The sequence below is a fragment of the Podarcis bocagei genome, assembly GCF_964188305.1.
Source record: "Podarcis bocagei genome assembly, chromosome: 7".
Classification (NCBI taxonomy): Eukaryota; Metazoa; Chordata; class Lepidosauria; order Squamata; family Lacertidae; genus Podarcis; species Podarcis bocagei.
In genome coordinates this window covers 64,265,486-64,279,775 of record NC_138132.1, presented here as the reverse complement: position 1 = coordinate 64,279,775, position 14,290 = coordinate 64,265,486, and the positions used below count along the sequence as shown (strand labels likewise).

Below are 14,290 nucleotides of genomic sequence, written 5' to 3'. Positions count from 1 at the left end.
TTTTCGAAGCTGGTGTTCTCCTGCCTGATACGAGAGAACTGCGCCACTTTTGCTGAACGTCGAGCAGCTGACAGCGCTGCTCCCGGGGAAGAAAAGAATTGCGTTGGGGGGAAAGTCCCTGGGACTGCGCTGCCAGCTCAGGACGGCGCGCCTCTCAGCCGTGCTTTACTGGTCCCAGTGAAGCGACCTTCAGGCTTCTCCGCCCCGGCGGAGCCTGGAAGGCACCCTCCACCTCCCTCCCGCCTAAGCGGCCGGGGATGCCCCGAAGCGAGCGAGCGAGCTGTGCGGAGAGCAGCGCGGGCGCCTGGGCGCCTGCTGCCCCCCCTCTCTCTCTCTCGAGCGCAGATTGGCCAGCCCGGGAGGCTCTTCCCTCTCGCCAGCCAACCGGCTCTCCGTCCGTGCGCGCTGGCCCCGCCTTCCCCCCGCGCTTGCCCGCCGCCGAGGAGCATGCCGCGGCAGTCGCAGTAGCGCCGGCGCTGGAGGCGGCCGTCCGTTCGTCGGGGGCGAGGCGGCGGACAGGCGGGTCCTTCTCCTCCTCCTCCTCCTCCCTCGCCATGGCCTCGCCGACGCGGCTGCCGCTGCTGCTCCTTCTGCTGGGCTGGGCTCTGGCCGGCAGCATCGCGGAGGCAGCGGGGTCGTTTTCGAGGCGCCGCCGCCCGTCCTTCCACGGCCACGTGCCGGAGAACTGGCCGGCGGGGACGCGGGTGGGCGGCCTGAGCATCCCCCTGACGCGGCTGGCGCGGCCGGAGCCATGGTGCGCCAAGGTGCGCGGGCGGCGCTGGCAGCTGGAGCTGCTGGGCGAGGCGCACGGGCACTTCCAGGCGGCGCTGCAGGCGCGCTCGGGACAGGTGTGGCTGCGCACCCGGCGGCCCCTGGACCGCGAGGCCCGCCCGCTCTACGCCCTGCGCCTGGCCCTGCGCTGCCACCGCCGCGCCGCCCCTGCCGAACTAGCCGCGCTCAGCATCGCCGTGCTGGACGCCAACGACAACGCGCCCCGCTTCGCCAACCTTGGGCCGTCGTCGTCGGTGCGGCGGCTCCGCGTCGCTGAGACGCTGGCGCTGCGGGCGCCCGTGTGGCAGGCGCGGGCCCAGGACGCTGACGCGGGCGCCAACGCCGAGCTGCGCTACTTCGCCCGCCCGCCCAGCGCCCACTTCTTCGTGGTGCCGCGCAGCGGGCGCGTCGTCCTGGTCCGCTCCCTGCTCCACCTGCGCGCCCCGCTCCCGCTCCGCCTCTTCGCCCGCGACCGCGGCCGGCCCGCGCTCCTCAGCGCCCCGCTCGACCTCGAGGTCCTGCCCGAGCCCGTCCAGCTGCCGCCCCCCGACGACGCCCCGCTCCGACGGCGACGCGCCCTCCCCCCGCAGGAGCCCCCGCTGGCCTTGGCGTTGCCCGAGGACGCCCGGCCCGGCACCCTCCTGGCCACTCTCCGCCCCGCCGCTCGCTTCGCCGCGCCCCGCTTCCAGCTCGTGTCTCCCCCCGCCGGGGAGGCCCCCGTCCGCCTGGACGCCGACACCGGAGAGCTCACCTTGGCCCGCGGCCTGGACCGCGAGGCTGCCGCCGGCTGGGAGGTCGTCTGCCGCGTCCAGGACAGGACAGGTAGGCGCTGACGCGACGGCGGGGCGGGCGAAGGCCTAATTCCGAAGGGACGGGGGAGCGGAGCAAAAAGAGCGGGAACCCCCCCCCCCAGCAGTCACCCCAGGGGGTGCAGCTTCCCGCCTTCACGTGCTTGCTGCGTTGGAGCCCAGCTCTTCAGCCCACTTTCGCTCCCAGATCTAAGGAGGGCAGCTCATAGCCCGTGCAAAATCTCAGGACAAGGAGCTGAGGGCAGGGCAGAGGTAGAGTGGCAGGGTGTGGGGGGCTGAGAGAGAAGCAGCCCTTCCCTTCCTCTGCTGTTGTGGCCTGATAATGTGGTGGTCACTGTTTATCCTTTAAGGTGGCCTACATGGTTCTCCCCATTTCATCCTCCCAACAGGTGGGATCAGGTTGAGAGACAGCGGCTGGCCTGAGGTGGTAATAGTGTTTGAACCCTGAGCCTTCCAGGTCCTAGACTGGGGTGGGGCACCTGTGACCCTTCAGGTGGTATTTAACCAGAACTCCCATCAGTGGGGTCAATGGGAAGGATGGGAGCAACGTCTGGAGGGCCCCCACAGGTTCCCCATCCCTGGCTTTAACCACTACCTCACGCTGTCTCACCTATGCCACACTGGCTCAGTGATGTGGGGCCAGAAAGCTCTGTCCATTTCCATTTAGGATCATGCTTACGGCACACTTAGACTGTCTTCACACCTCCCCCTGTCTGTGCATTCGCTGTTTTCCCAGAGTTGGGTTTTTAATCCATGTTCATACATTATCCAAAATGCAGATGTATCTTGTATTTCATCCTAGTGCGTGATGCTGCTGTTTCTCAAACCAGTTTCACCCCTTAAGATGTTCCTAATTCCTAACAGGTCTCTAGGCATCGTGGGAACACCTTTGCACAGGGTAAATGCAATTCTCTGTCTGTCAAACAAAGGCCAGTCTGCTCTAAGGCAGTAACCTGAACTCCTTAAGTCTGGTTAGAATTGGTGGGGTTAAATTCTGGCCTGTTTTGAAAGGTCAACAGGGTCTGTCACATCTTCTGCAACAGAAAATCTAGCACCATGCCTCCCTGGAACTGCACAAAGCAACCAGCAGTTATTAAACTTCCCAGGACTGTCCCAAGACAGTTTGCTGCCTAAGGTAGAGGTGGTCTTGGCAACACAACCTCCGCAGCATCTAATAACAGCAGGCTGGTTGAGGAGGAATTGCTTAAGGGAACACCTGTGGCCAGCAGGCTAGGTTAGGGCAATACTGCCTGCCCCTTCCCAGCATCTGATGTCCTGCCTAACAGTAGGGCCGGCCCCAAAATTTCCTGCTTTCGGAAAATGTTTGTCCTACCAAATGGCATGGATTTGGTTGAGCCTCCAGCAGGGAAGCAGAGTCTCGTAGTTCTGAGCTACTAAGATGGAGCTGGGGAGCCTATGACCCTCCAGGTATTGCTGAAATACAGCTCCTCTCTTTCCTTGCTACTGGCTGGGGCTGGTGGGAGTTGGAATCCAACAACATCTGGAGGGCCACAAGATTCCCCCCCCCCCCGCACTAAGGAAAGCAGTTCTGTACTATGAGTTTGGGTAATTTTAACTGTTTTAGCTCTGCCTCCTCTCCAGGCCCTCCCTGCTCCAAATAATAATCCTGGGATTTTAGTTCTAGAGAATTGCATCTTATTGCAAAACTACAGTGTCCCAGGTTTCACTGCAAACGTACTTATTATTCTCACATCCCACCTTTCTTCCAAGGGACAAGTGGCAGATTCAATGCTCTCTCCCCACCCCCACCATCCCAATTACATCCTTACAACAATCCTGTCAAGTAGGTTAGGATGGGAGATAGAGCCTGGCTTAAGGGCATGCAGTGAGCTTTGTGACTGAGTCAAGATTTGAACCCCAGTCTTACCCCTTTTGCATCCAAGAGTGCATGCAGTGGGGGATTTTTGGGGGGACTGGCTTACACGTGACATACTGCTCTGGTTATGAATGTCATGTGGGTGGGTGGAAGGAAATCCCATTGCAGAACCTTTCCATGTTCATATATTGCCTGGAATTTGTTCTCAAACTGTGATATAATGCCTCTTGCAAGCTCTCTGGCTTCTGCATTGCTGAAATGTTTCCTGTATGCAAGGTCCATGTCCTTAGCTCTGCCTAGTTTTGTCTCTGGCCGCGCCCACTAGAATACAGTGGTACCTCGAGTTACAAACACCTCAGGTTACAAACGCTTCAGGTTACAAACTCTGCCAACCTGGAAGAATCACCTTGAGTTGAGAACTTTGCCCCAGGATGAGAACGGAAATTGTGTGCTGGCAGCACAGCAGCAGCAAGAGGCCCAATTAGCGAAAGCACACCTCTAGTTAAGAACAGTTTCAGGTTAAGAACGGACCTCTGGAACAAATTAAGTTCATAACTAGAGGTACCATTGTACAGCCCTTTGCAAGTGAATATGGCTCTCCAACCCTGATGTAATGGTCCTGAGGAAACGAGGTGGCTTCTTTAAAGCTGTTTCTTCTGCATTATTTGTGATTGTGTGTCAGAGCATGGATGTGCCCATTCAGCACATCCTGTTTTTTCTCACGACAGAGCCACTGGGTGGAATTGCACCCTAAGCATGGACAGGTAGTGCAGTTCTGGAGGAAAACAGTTGTCATGAACCTGAAGCAAGGGGCAGCCTCCTTCCTTACAGACTCAGCTTCCTGCACAGAACTCCTAGTTCCCTGTGGTTCTCTAATAACATCACTGTCGCCTGGCAGAGAGAGCACTATTGGAGGTGCAGTCTGTGTAGATTGGGGAAGGCACTTGGAATGAATGAGCTTCTGGAAGGCAGCCCTAGAGGCAGTTTGGCAATTGGCCCAATGGAATGGGCTCTGCTGTCCAGTCTCCCCATCAGATGTAGCCACGTGGAAGTAGCAGCTGATGTTTAGAATCGCTGTGTTCATGTGCATAGAAATACAATACTTCCAGAATTTCTTTGACATTTTAAGGGGTAAAAGTCTTGTTTCCTCCTATTCTCCCAGAGGACAAAAATGAAAATGTTGTGGGAAGTTGGACTATATATGCACTATTTCCTTAACAAACCTAACCCCACTTTCGACAACATAAAATGCATCATTTGTAACTTAGATCACACATACAGTTGTATGATTTGGCTTGTCTATGAAATGTACAGAGAAATCCTGTGCATGTTTACTCAGAAGTAGGCTCAATGCTTCATACTTCACGTTTTGAGCGAGGAAAACTCTCTCTCTCTCTCTCTCTCTATATATATATATATGCACACACACACGTTTTACTTGTGCCAAAGGAGAAATTATCTCTTAATATTTTTTTTTCTAAGTTCTTAACATTTTAAGTGTTTCTGATGGACAAATAATAAAAGCAAAACCTCAGAAAAAGCGGTCTACTCCCACCCCTGATTTTCCCCCTTTTTGTCCTAGGCTTCTCTTTCTACATATGTGCCAAAATTTACAGAGCCATGCAATCATATTTTTATTGCACATTTATTCTATTTTTTTACTTTATTCCATATCTGGAAATTAAAAATCCAGTTGAGGAATATGCTGCTCACTTCCTAATGCATCTGATCATTGCAAGCTGAACGAGAGTGTATTTTGACCCCAGAAGCGCAGTCTCAGGTGGCAGCATTAGTGCTATGCCTTTTTTAAATTATTTGGACTGCATCGCAGGGAGGGCTTTTGCGACTATGCTGTCAGCTTTGCTGTTGCAGGGTTTGAGCTGTTTTGGTGTTGGATGCCATGCTTTGACAAGGCCTCCAGTTTTCGTTTTCCCAGCTCTTCTCATTCTGCTGCACCTGATTGGCTCAAGGGAAGGGTTGTGGTAGAGCATCTGCTTTGCATGCAGAAGGTTCCAGGTTCAGTCCCCTTATGGAATCTGCAGGTAGGACTGGGAGAGACGCACCTTGTCTGATATCCTGGAGAGGTGCTGCCAGCCAGTGCAGGCTGCCTTGAGCTAGATGGACCAGAAGCCTGACTGAGCATAAGGACCCTTCATATGTTCCTAGCATCTCCAGGTAAAGCTGGGAGAGACATCTGGCCTGGAACCCTGGAGAGCTGCTGCCAGCCAGTGCATGCAATACTGAGTTAGATGGACCAGTGGTCTGACTCAGGCAGCTTCCTGTTTTCCTAGCAACTGTCCCACTAGTGAGCTGGCCCTTTCCCAAAAATACGACTTGTATCTTTTGTTGGGGGACTATTACTTACATATATTTCTCCTCTCCTCATCTTGTTGCTGTAAAGAATAAAATACAGACACTTCAAAGGGAAACGAGTCCTCTTTGGTTGTGTAGTCATCTTTTTAAGATGAATGTCTTCAAAGTGTTGGGGACTGTTCTTAGCATGAGACAATCTATTCAGCAGGGATTATGCCTTCCTGGAATGTGCCCTAATTTTTATTTAATAGAACTTGGAGCGGTGTATCTTGATGCCTTGTCTCCAGTTCTCTGTGCCCAAAAGAATTCTGCACGAGGACTTTAATGTTGTCAGGAACAGATCTCTCTCTCTCTCTCTTCCAGTGGTGGCTTCTATCGCTGCCATCTTTATTTCCCTACAGTCTGACTCAAAGTGCGGTTTAAGCTTCTTGAAGTGCCTCTAATCCACAGTCTTGCTTCTCTCCAGAGCAAATCAGTTTTCTTTAATGTTTTCTGCCAGTTCCGTGTCATCTGCAGGAGCCGCAGCAGAGAATGAATGGCAGATTACCCGGGGGGAGGGGGGGAGAAAATATGCTTGTTCCTGGAAGTAACTGCTTTCAGACTGACTGGTTTACTCTGCGGCCATGAGTCCCTTGTTTTGTTGCTAGCAAAATAAATTGCTACATCAAAAAGAAGTTGGGGGGGGGGGGAAGGAGGCTGGGCAAATTAGGTATATGTTACAAACAAATCCCGGCGTGATGTAAAAGTCTCTCTCTCTCGCGCACACACACACGGACACAACTTTTGCAAAAACCATTTTCTTTTTATTGTGAGTGTAATTGCCTGGAGAACTGCATTTTGATTAGAATTTAGAAGGACTGCCAGGAGCCAGATGGAATTGCTTCAGGGGGTTGGATGTACAACCCACAGGCAGAGCAATCCTAAGTATAGGGAGGTAGCAGGATTTAGGCCGGCTTAAGATAACGGGGGGGGGGCATTAAATTACCTCTGTTCCAAACTTTTCTCAGATGTGGGGCTACATATAGCCAGTTGAGCCCTCAGACCCTCCTTTGGGAGCAGCTGGCTGTCCATTGTGAAAACAAGAGTGGAGGAATAGCAAAGCCCTTGGCCTGATTCAGCAGGCCACTTCTTATGGCAGCAGAACCTCCATGCCCAGGGACAGTCTACCTCTGAATGCCAGGCAATGTGGGGAAATAAATTGCAGAGTGCTGTTGCGCTCAGGCTTCCCACTGGCAGTTTGGATGCAACTCAGCTTGCTGGGTCAAGACAGATAGTACAGGGGACCTCCAGCTTCCCAGACTATTCCCTGTAACCTTTATCTCTATGGTCTTTGATGTTTAGAATGGTAAATCTCAGGTTGCATCAATTTTGCAACTCCCTACTCCTCACTTTCTCTCTTAGGACTTAGAGCTGAGAGGTCAGCTTTAATCTGAAGACAAAGGGGCAAGCATGGTTTCTTTGTTTCTCCAGTTGGATTGTTACCTACATTTTTAGCTGTGGTCCCTGCAATGCAGGGGGTTGGACTAGATCAGGGGTCAGCAAACTTTTTTCAGCAGGGGGCCGGTCCACTGTCCCTCAGACCTTTTTGGGGGGGCCCAAACTGTATTTTGAAAAAAAAATATGAACGAATTCCTATGCCCCACAAATAACGCAGAGATGCATTTTAAATAAAAGGGCACATTCTACTCATGTAAAAACACGTTGATTCCCGGACCATCCGTGGGCCAGATTTAGAAAGTGATTGGGCCGGATTCGGCCCCTGGGCCTTAGTTTGCCTACCCATGGACTAGATGATCCTTAGGACTCCTTCCAAGCTCTGCAGTTTTGTGATTCTAGCTAGGGCTCTAGGGCTCTTTCTCATCAGGAATGTGCTTCCTTTAGTATACCAAGGCTCAGTCTGAATACCTTTCAATTAAAGATGTGCTTCTGAGCAAAGATTCATTTTACTATTTAATTATTTCATAAGATGTATACACCACTTGATTGTTTAAAAAACAACAACCCCCCAAACCCCAAAGAGGTTTAGAAAAAGATAAAAGCACTAAAATCGAGAAAAAATCTCAGCCATAAAAAGTTAAAATACTATCTCGACTTTCTAAAGCGCCTGAATAGGCTGATCTAAACAAGAATGCTTTTAGCAGGCGCTGAAAAGCATACAGCGAAGGCAATTGCTTGATCTCCATAGGCAGGGAGTTCCAAAGTGCAGGTGCTGCCACACTAAAGGATTGAGTTCTTGCAGATGCAGAACAGGTATTATGTGGCACCTGTAGTAGTAGTTCCAATTCCACCAATCAAAGCCGTTTTACTAAAGTTAATTTTTCTGCTGCATATGACCCCTGCATGCTAACAGCTGGAAAGTTGTGCTCAGGTCCTGCTTGCTTGTGGTCTTCAGGGGTATCTTGTCGGCCACTGTGAGAACAGGGCACAGGACTGGATGATGCCTGCAGGGTCTCTAATGGTTCAGATGGGGAGAGGTGACCCTTGAGGTATTGCGGTCCTGAGCTGTAAAAGTGCCTGTATCTGTGCTACTTACTGGCAGTATTTGATTGGCACGGCTCATCAGTTTGCCCATGGAAGGGCTGTGGAAGGAGCTTTAGCTGTGGAATGAGCATTGATGCCTTTGCCCTGACATTTTCATTTGGAGAAGGAGCCTGATTTCCATCCACCTCTGGTTGGGATGATGGGAAGATCCTTGCTCCTCTAATCCTCTGTCATCTCAGGCTCTTCTGACCTCCCTCCATCCCTCTGCATTAGCCTCGTAATCCCCTCTCGTTCCCCCGCTCCATCCCCTTTCCCTTTTCTTTCCAAGGGATTTGCTCGGGGTGACGTTTGGCATGTTCTCCAGAATAGGTAACGCCAATCTTGCAATATTTTATTTAAGCACATATTTGTATCTCTTAAGCACCGTGTATGTTGTGGAGGAAAACCAGCTCTGGTATTTGAATATTTTATCACATCAAGTCTTTAACTTTAATGAATGCAAAGGATTATGAGCTTAATCTGGGGCCAGAGCCCCACGCTAGCCGTGTTGGTTGTTGACGGGAGGCTTGTGTTCAGGGCAAGGTGGGGCACCCCCCCCCCAAAAAAAATCCAAAGCTGTAGCTCACTACAGCTCCCACCGTCATCTTCTTAGTTTCCTTCTCATTCAGAAACTCCCTGCAGTATTTTCTGTCCATCTCCCATGGTAGGAAATCACAGCACAGCCAAAAACAAACATCAGTTACTTTGAGTGTGACTTCTTCACACAGTATGTAGTTAAGCTGTGGAACGGCCAATAACCCAGAAGGCTTGGACAAAGAGGCTTGGACAAATTAATGGAGGAGATGGCTGTCAATGGCCATGATGGCTGTGCTCTGAATAGGCAGTTATGCTTCTGAATACCAGTTGCTGGAAGCCACAGGAGGGGAAAGAAGGCTATTGTGCTCAGGTCCTGCTGGCCACTGTGAGAACAGAAGGCTGGGCTAGGTGGATCCCTTTGATCTGACCCAGCAGGCTGTCTTACATTCTTAGGTTTTAAAGTCCTGACCTGTTCAAAGCCTGACCCAGAAACAGAGGCAGTGTTGAAGGAGAGAAGGAAGAGGCTGAAGCATCACTGTATCCACAGACCAGGTCCAGCAGGGTGTGCTGGTGTTGTCCTCCACCATGTACTTGGTTGTATTGCCACCTCTTCCACAAATGTAGGTCTAAGTGGAGAAACAGGTTCTAGGGTCTCCAGTCTCCAGTTTCCAGTCCAGCTGGTGCAACACTGTTCTTTCTGATGTTGGGGCTGATGGGAGATGCAGTGCAGAGCATGTTGGGGAAGCTTTCCCCCGTCACCTTCTTTGTGGCGCATTCAACTGGATATGCCAGGAATTAAACCTGGGACTTCTGCACGCAGGGCACATTCTTAACCTTTCAGCTACAGTCCTTCATTTTTGCAGCTAAGCCATTGCACCCATCTCCCTTCCCGAGTGGCAGTGCTCAAACCTTCCACCGAGTCTTAGCTGTGATCCTGTTTCTGGTTTGTTCTTCTGTCAGTTGCTCCAACTTCCCCATTTCTTTTTATGTTGTGTCTTAGGTTGTAAGCTGCAAGGCAGGGACTGGCTCCTGTTTTAAGGACCCCTAAGCCACCCTGGTATTATTTTCAGCTGCAGAGCAGGGTAAAAAAAACGCTTCGGAGAAAAACAAATAAATCTGTAAACGCATTTCTTCTTTTTGTGGTTTATCATTCTGGTGTGTTGCTCACTTTCAGTGCAAGTGAATATATGCATGTGGAAAGTTGAGAAAACAAAGCTTTCTCTTTGCTGCCTTAAAGAGTTTTATGCATACAGGAGATTTAGATAGGACATCTCTTACTGCAGGCAGTCAGATTATAAACATCTTTGAGAAACTGTTTACATTTGAGCACCTAAGCTTTCTAGACCTGCTGGCTGTTTTTTCTTCCTCTTACAAACATTTAATTTCTGCAGAAGTCGTCAGCTTTTCCTCCAGATCTAACTAAATTTCAGCACAAATCTGTTTAATCTGGTGACAGATGTAAATTGCAGAGCATATGGGTATAGTCTGCCTGGCTCCTAAAGCTGGTTTGCAACATTTCAAATGGGAGGGCAAGCAAGTTGTGAGACCAGTAATACGATGTTAGCTTCACTTGAAATGACTACTAAATAGTTAAAATGCAGCTTATCTTGCCCTCTCTTCTTCCATTAGCCTTCTTTGATCTCAAATCTGCCCTGTAATGTTTGCTCAATGATTTGTGACTTCTTCAGGGTCTCTCTAAAGTGCCAAAGATTTGTGGATCCTGTAGTTGTCTCCATTTTCTTTTGAAAGGGATACAGAAATTAGATTTATTATTTTTTTAAAAAAATTGGCAGGTGGGGAAGAGGACGCTTAGCATCACCGCCAAATATTTTTTTAATGATTTCGCTTTTGGCAATTCTTGTACTAATTCCCTGTCTTATATTTTGGGAACTGTTGAAATTGTGAGGGGGGGAAAACCTATTTGGGGGTAACACTTTTGTTGTGCTAATGGATTTGGCTAGCGCTGCAGCTTTCCAGCTGGTGATGCATCACAGAGTGTCAGATGGTACAAATTTGAGTGCTTTCCAAATAGGGGTATCTCACGCAACAGTCAAATTTGCATCCTCCCCGTGAAGATTAGTTTGAAGTTTGCCAAACAGTTTGGGCTTTGGCACTCCGTGGAATAAGCTTTGGAACAACTTTGGAAGGAGTTCCAGAGCGGTAACCATGTTAGCCCACTTGCAGCAAAAACAAGTCTTAAACAAATTTATAGTGCACAAGCTTTCAGGTGCATGAAGTCGACTCTACAAAAGTTTGTGCCACAGTGAATTCTTTAATTTTTAAGGTTCCCCAGAGCAGTGGCGTAGCGTGGGTTCTCAGCACCCGGGGCAAGGCAAGTAATTTGCGCCCCCTAACCCGTGGATTTTAGCACTCGAGTCTCTTCTGCGCCCCCTCAGATGCTGCGCCAGGTGCAGCAGGCCCCCCTGCACCCCCCACGCTACACCACTGCTCCCACCACAAGTCTTCAGGACAGCCATCCGAAGCCTGGCGGCGGGAGGAGGTCTCTCCGCCCCACCGCCAGCCTTCGGAGGAGGTCCGAGGACAGTGGGGTTCCTGCTTCCTCGAGGAGGGCTGGCCAAACGCGCCCCCCCCAAATGTTGCGCCCGGTGCGGCCGGCACCCCTGGCACCCCCCACGCTACGCCACTGCCCCAGAGTACCTTAGGGTCACACCCACACTATTTATTTAAAGCACGTAGCCCCCCCTGAGAATCCCAGGAACTGTAGCTTACCCCTCACAGAGCACCCTTAAACTATGGTTCCCATGCTTCTTTGGGGGAAGCCACATGTTTTAAATGTATTGTGTGGATGTGGTGTTATCCCACATCCTGTTTTGCTGGCCTGCTCTCCTGTATTTTTCCACTCCCACTTCTGGCCACCCTTGCCATTGTGATTCTCTACTGCTGCTGGTTGCTGTATCCTCTTCCCTACTTCAATATCAATTGTGCTTCCTTGCATCCTCTATCTTAATGATAAAGGTGGAGGGGGGGGGTCTCACAAGGCCACCTAGCCCAGTGTTTCCCAACCTTTTTCCAACTGTGGCCCCCTTCCAACCTTGTTTCCTTCCTGTCCGTCCCCCCGTCCTACCTGTAGAAAGGTAGCTATTTAAATGTTTTGTTTGTAAATAGAACATGTTTTATTTAATTTTTTTATGGCTCAACACTGGCGGTAGCTACAAGCAGTGGTCAAAAAACGGGAGCCTCAGTGATTGCACAAACCAGGACTACTCCAAGAAAATGCATGTGGCAAAAAGAAGCACTAGGCCGCCCCCTGGCAGGCTGCCCCCTTACCTGCTTGTGATTGGCCAAGCAGATAGCCAGGCAATCATGATTTATTTGCTTCTCACTTCCCTCTGTGGTCCCCTAGCCTTGTGGTGTGGCCCCCCATTTACTTAATTTTCATCTGTACCCCCCCTTGGAATATCCTGGTGCCCTGATCTAGTCCACCCTCCTGCTGATGCAGGAAATGCACTACTGAAGCATCTCTGAAAGACGGATGCTGTACAGCCTCTGCTTAAGAACCTCTAACACAGGGTGGTCCAACTTTTCACACCAAACCCTCATGCCTCCTCCCCAAAGCCTAGTTGCCACTTCCCCGGCTTTGAGAAGGAGTTGGGAGGGCTCTAGGATCCTACCAGAGGTTTGTGCCTCCTTCCCAAAGCCTGGCACCTTCCTTACCTGGCTTTGGGAAGGCAACACAAAGGCGGTGTGTGTGTGTGTGAGTGAGTGAAATGTTGCTAAGGGCCACCAAAAAAAGCCTTGAGAAATTCATGCAGCCCCCCCGGCCATGTGTTGGACCACCCTGTTGCCACCGAATACAAAAAAGTGGGCAAATCCTTTTCATTTCATGCAAGCCAGCCTTGAGCAGGTTTGAAGAAGTCTCTACTGCTCCTAACTATAACCCTTCAGTTTGTTCACCACCATTGCAGCTAACAGAAGCAAAGAAAGCCGCGGTAGTTTAGCTTGCCCTCATTAAGCTATTAAAGCTCATTAAATTACCAGGGAGTCGTCTGCCAAGGTACAGTGGTGCCTCGCAAGACAAAATTAATCCGTTCTGCGAGTCTCTTCGTCTAGCGGTTTTTTCGTCTTGCGAAGCAACCCTATTAGCGGATTAGCGCTATTAGCGGTTCTGCGGCTATTAAAGGCTTAGCGGCTAAAAGGCTATTAGCGGCTTAGCGGCTTAGAAAAAGGGGGGAAGCGAAAAAAATCGCAAGACTCGCAAGACTTTTTCGTTTTGCGAAGCAAGCCCATAGGGAAATTCGTCTTGCGAAGCGCATCGAAAAACGGAAAACCCTTTCGTCTAGCGGGTTTTTCGTCTTGCGAGGCATTCGTCTTGCGGGGCACCACTGTACTACTGTTCATCTGTCATACAACTCCCACCGTGAGCATTGCAGAAGATTCTGGGATGTTTTCTTGGCTGCATTCTCCATTCATGTTGGATACTGGCCATGTGGGTTGGACTTCACCATCACGGCCTTGCCTGGATGGAAGGCTTGTTGTAGAAACCATCCTGTGTCTGCTGTGTGCATTTGGGAATCATTGCTCTACTGCATCAGCAGAGGTGGTTGTTGCTGCATTTGGCAGTGGAGATGGAAGCAAAGAGGAGACCCCTGAGGAAAGCCCTGCTTGATCAGACCAAAGGTCTTATCAAGTCTTGCATCTTGTTTCTCATAATGGCAGGCCTATGTATAGCCAATAGGTCTGCTTACCTGTAGTCTAAACCACTGAGCCTCTTGGGCTTGCCAGTCAGAAGGTCGGCGGTTCAAATCCCCGTGACGGGGTGAGCTCCCGTTGCTCAGTCCCAGCTCCTGCCAACCTAGCAGTTTGAAAGCACGCCGAAAAGTGCAAGTAGATAAATAGGTACCACTCTGGCGGGATGGTAAAAGGCGTTTCTGTGTGCTGCTCTGGTTTTGGTGTTCCGTTGTACCAGAAGCAGCTTAGTCATGCTGGCCACATGACCTGGAAACTGTGACTGGACTTAACTATTAGGGGTCCTTTACCTTTACCTTTTACCTGCAATTTTACAGTAGTAAACCGAGAACAGGAGCTGGAGCTTCATGGCAAGGCACACTCTTTCCGCTCAGAAGGTTTCGGGTTTGGTCATCTGCAGCTAAAAGGTTAGGGTAGGAGGTGATGGAGACCTGTTGCCGGGAGTAATGATTTTGGATTAAATGGGCAAATAATGAGCAGTGAGCTTTTCAGTGAGTTGTTTCCCTCCCTTCTAAGCGGAGATGAGCACAGTATCTGATTCACTGAACGTTGCCTGAAGCCTGAAAACTTTTGGTGCTGTGAGCTGCCTCTAAATTCTGAGACGTTTGGGATTTGGGGGTTTTCCCGTCTAGCAATATTTTCCCGTTTGCTTTTAGCTTCTAGTTTATTTTTAAGCACTTCGGGTTTTAAAAGCAAGACGGGAGAGTAAAGAGCAGGGACGTGACAAAGTGAAATTATTTTACCTACGACGAGTGAAAGGTAAGCTGCCTGGGAAAAGAGCAGGGCTTGCCTTTAT

The 14,290-nt window shown here is 50.4% G+C and overlaps 1 protein-coding gene across 2 annotated transcripts in view; it reads left to right on the top strand.

Moving 5' to 3' along the window:
• The first annotated feature begins 489 nt into the window (after positions 1-489).
• The window catches only part of LOC308592160 (neural-cadherin-like), a 113,504-nt gene continuing 99,703 nt past the window's right edge, over positions 490-14,290 (top strand). For both annotated transcript variants that reach the window (XM_081203450.1, XM_081203451.1), the window contains exon 1: positions 490-1,593. In XM_081203450.1, the coding sequence (XP_081059576.1) occupies positions 555-1,593 (1,039 nt within the window). In that variant the 5' untranslated portion in view covers positions 490-554. The remainder of the gene's footprint in view (positions 1,594-14,290) is intronic.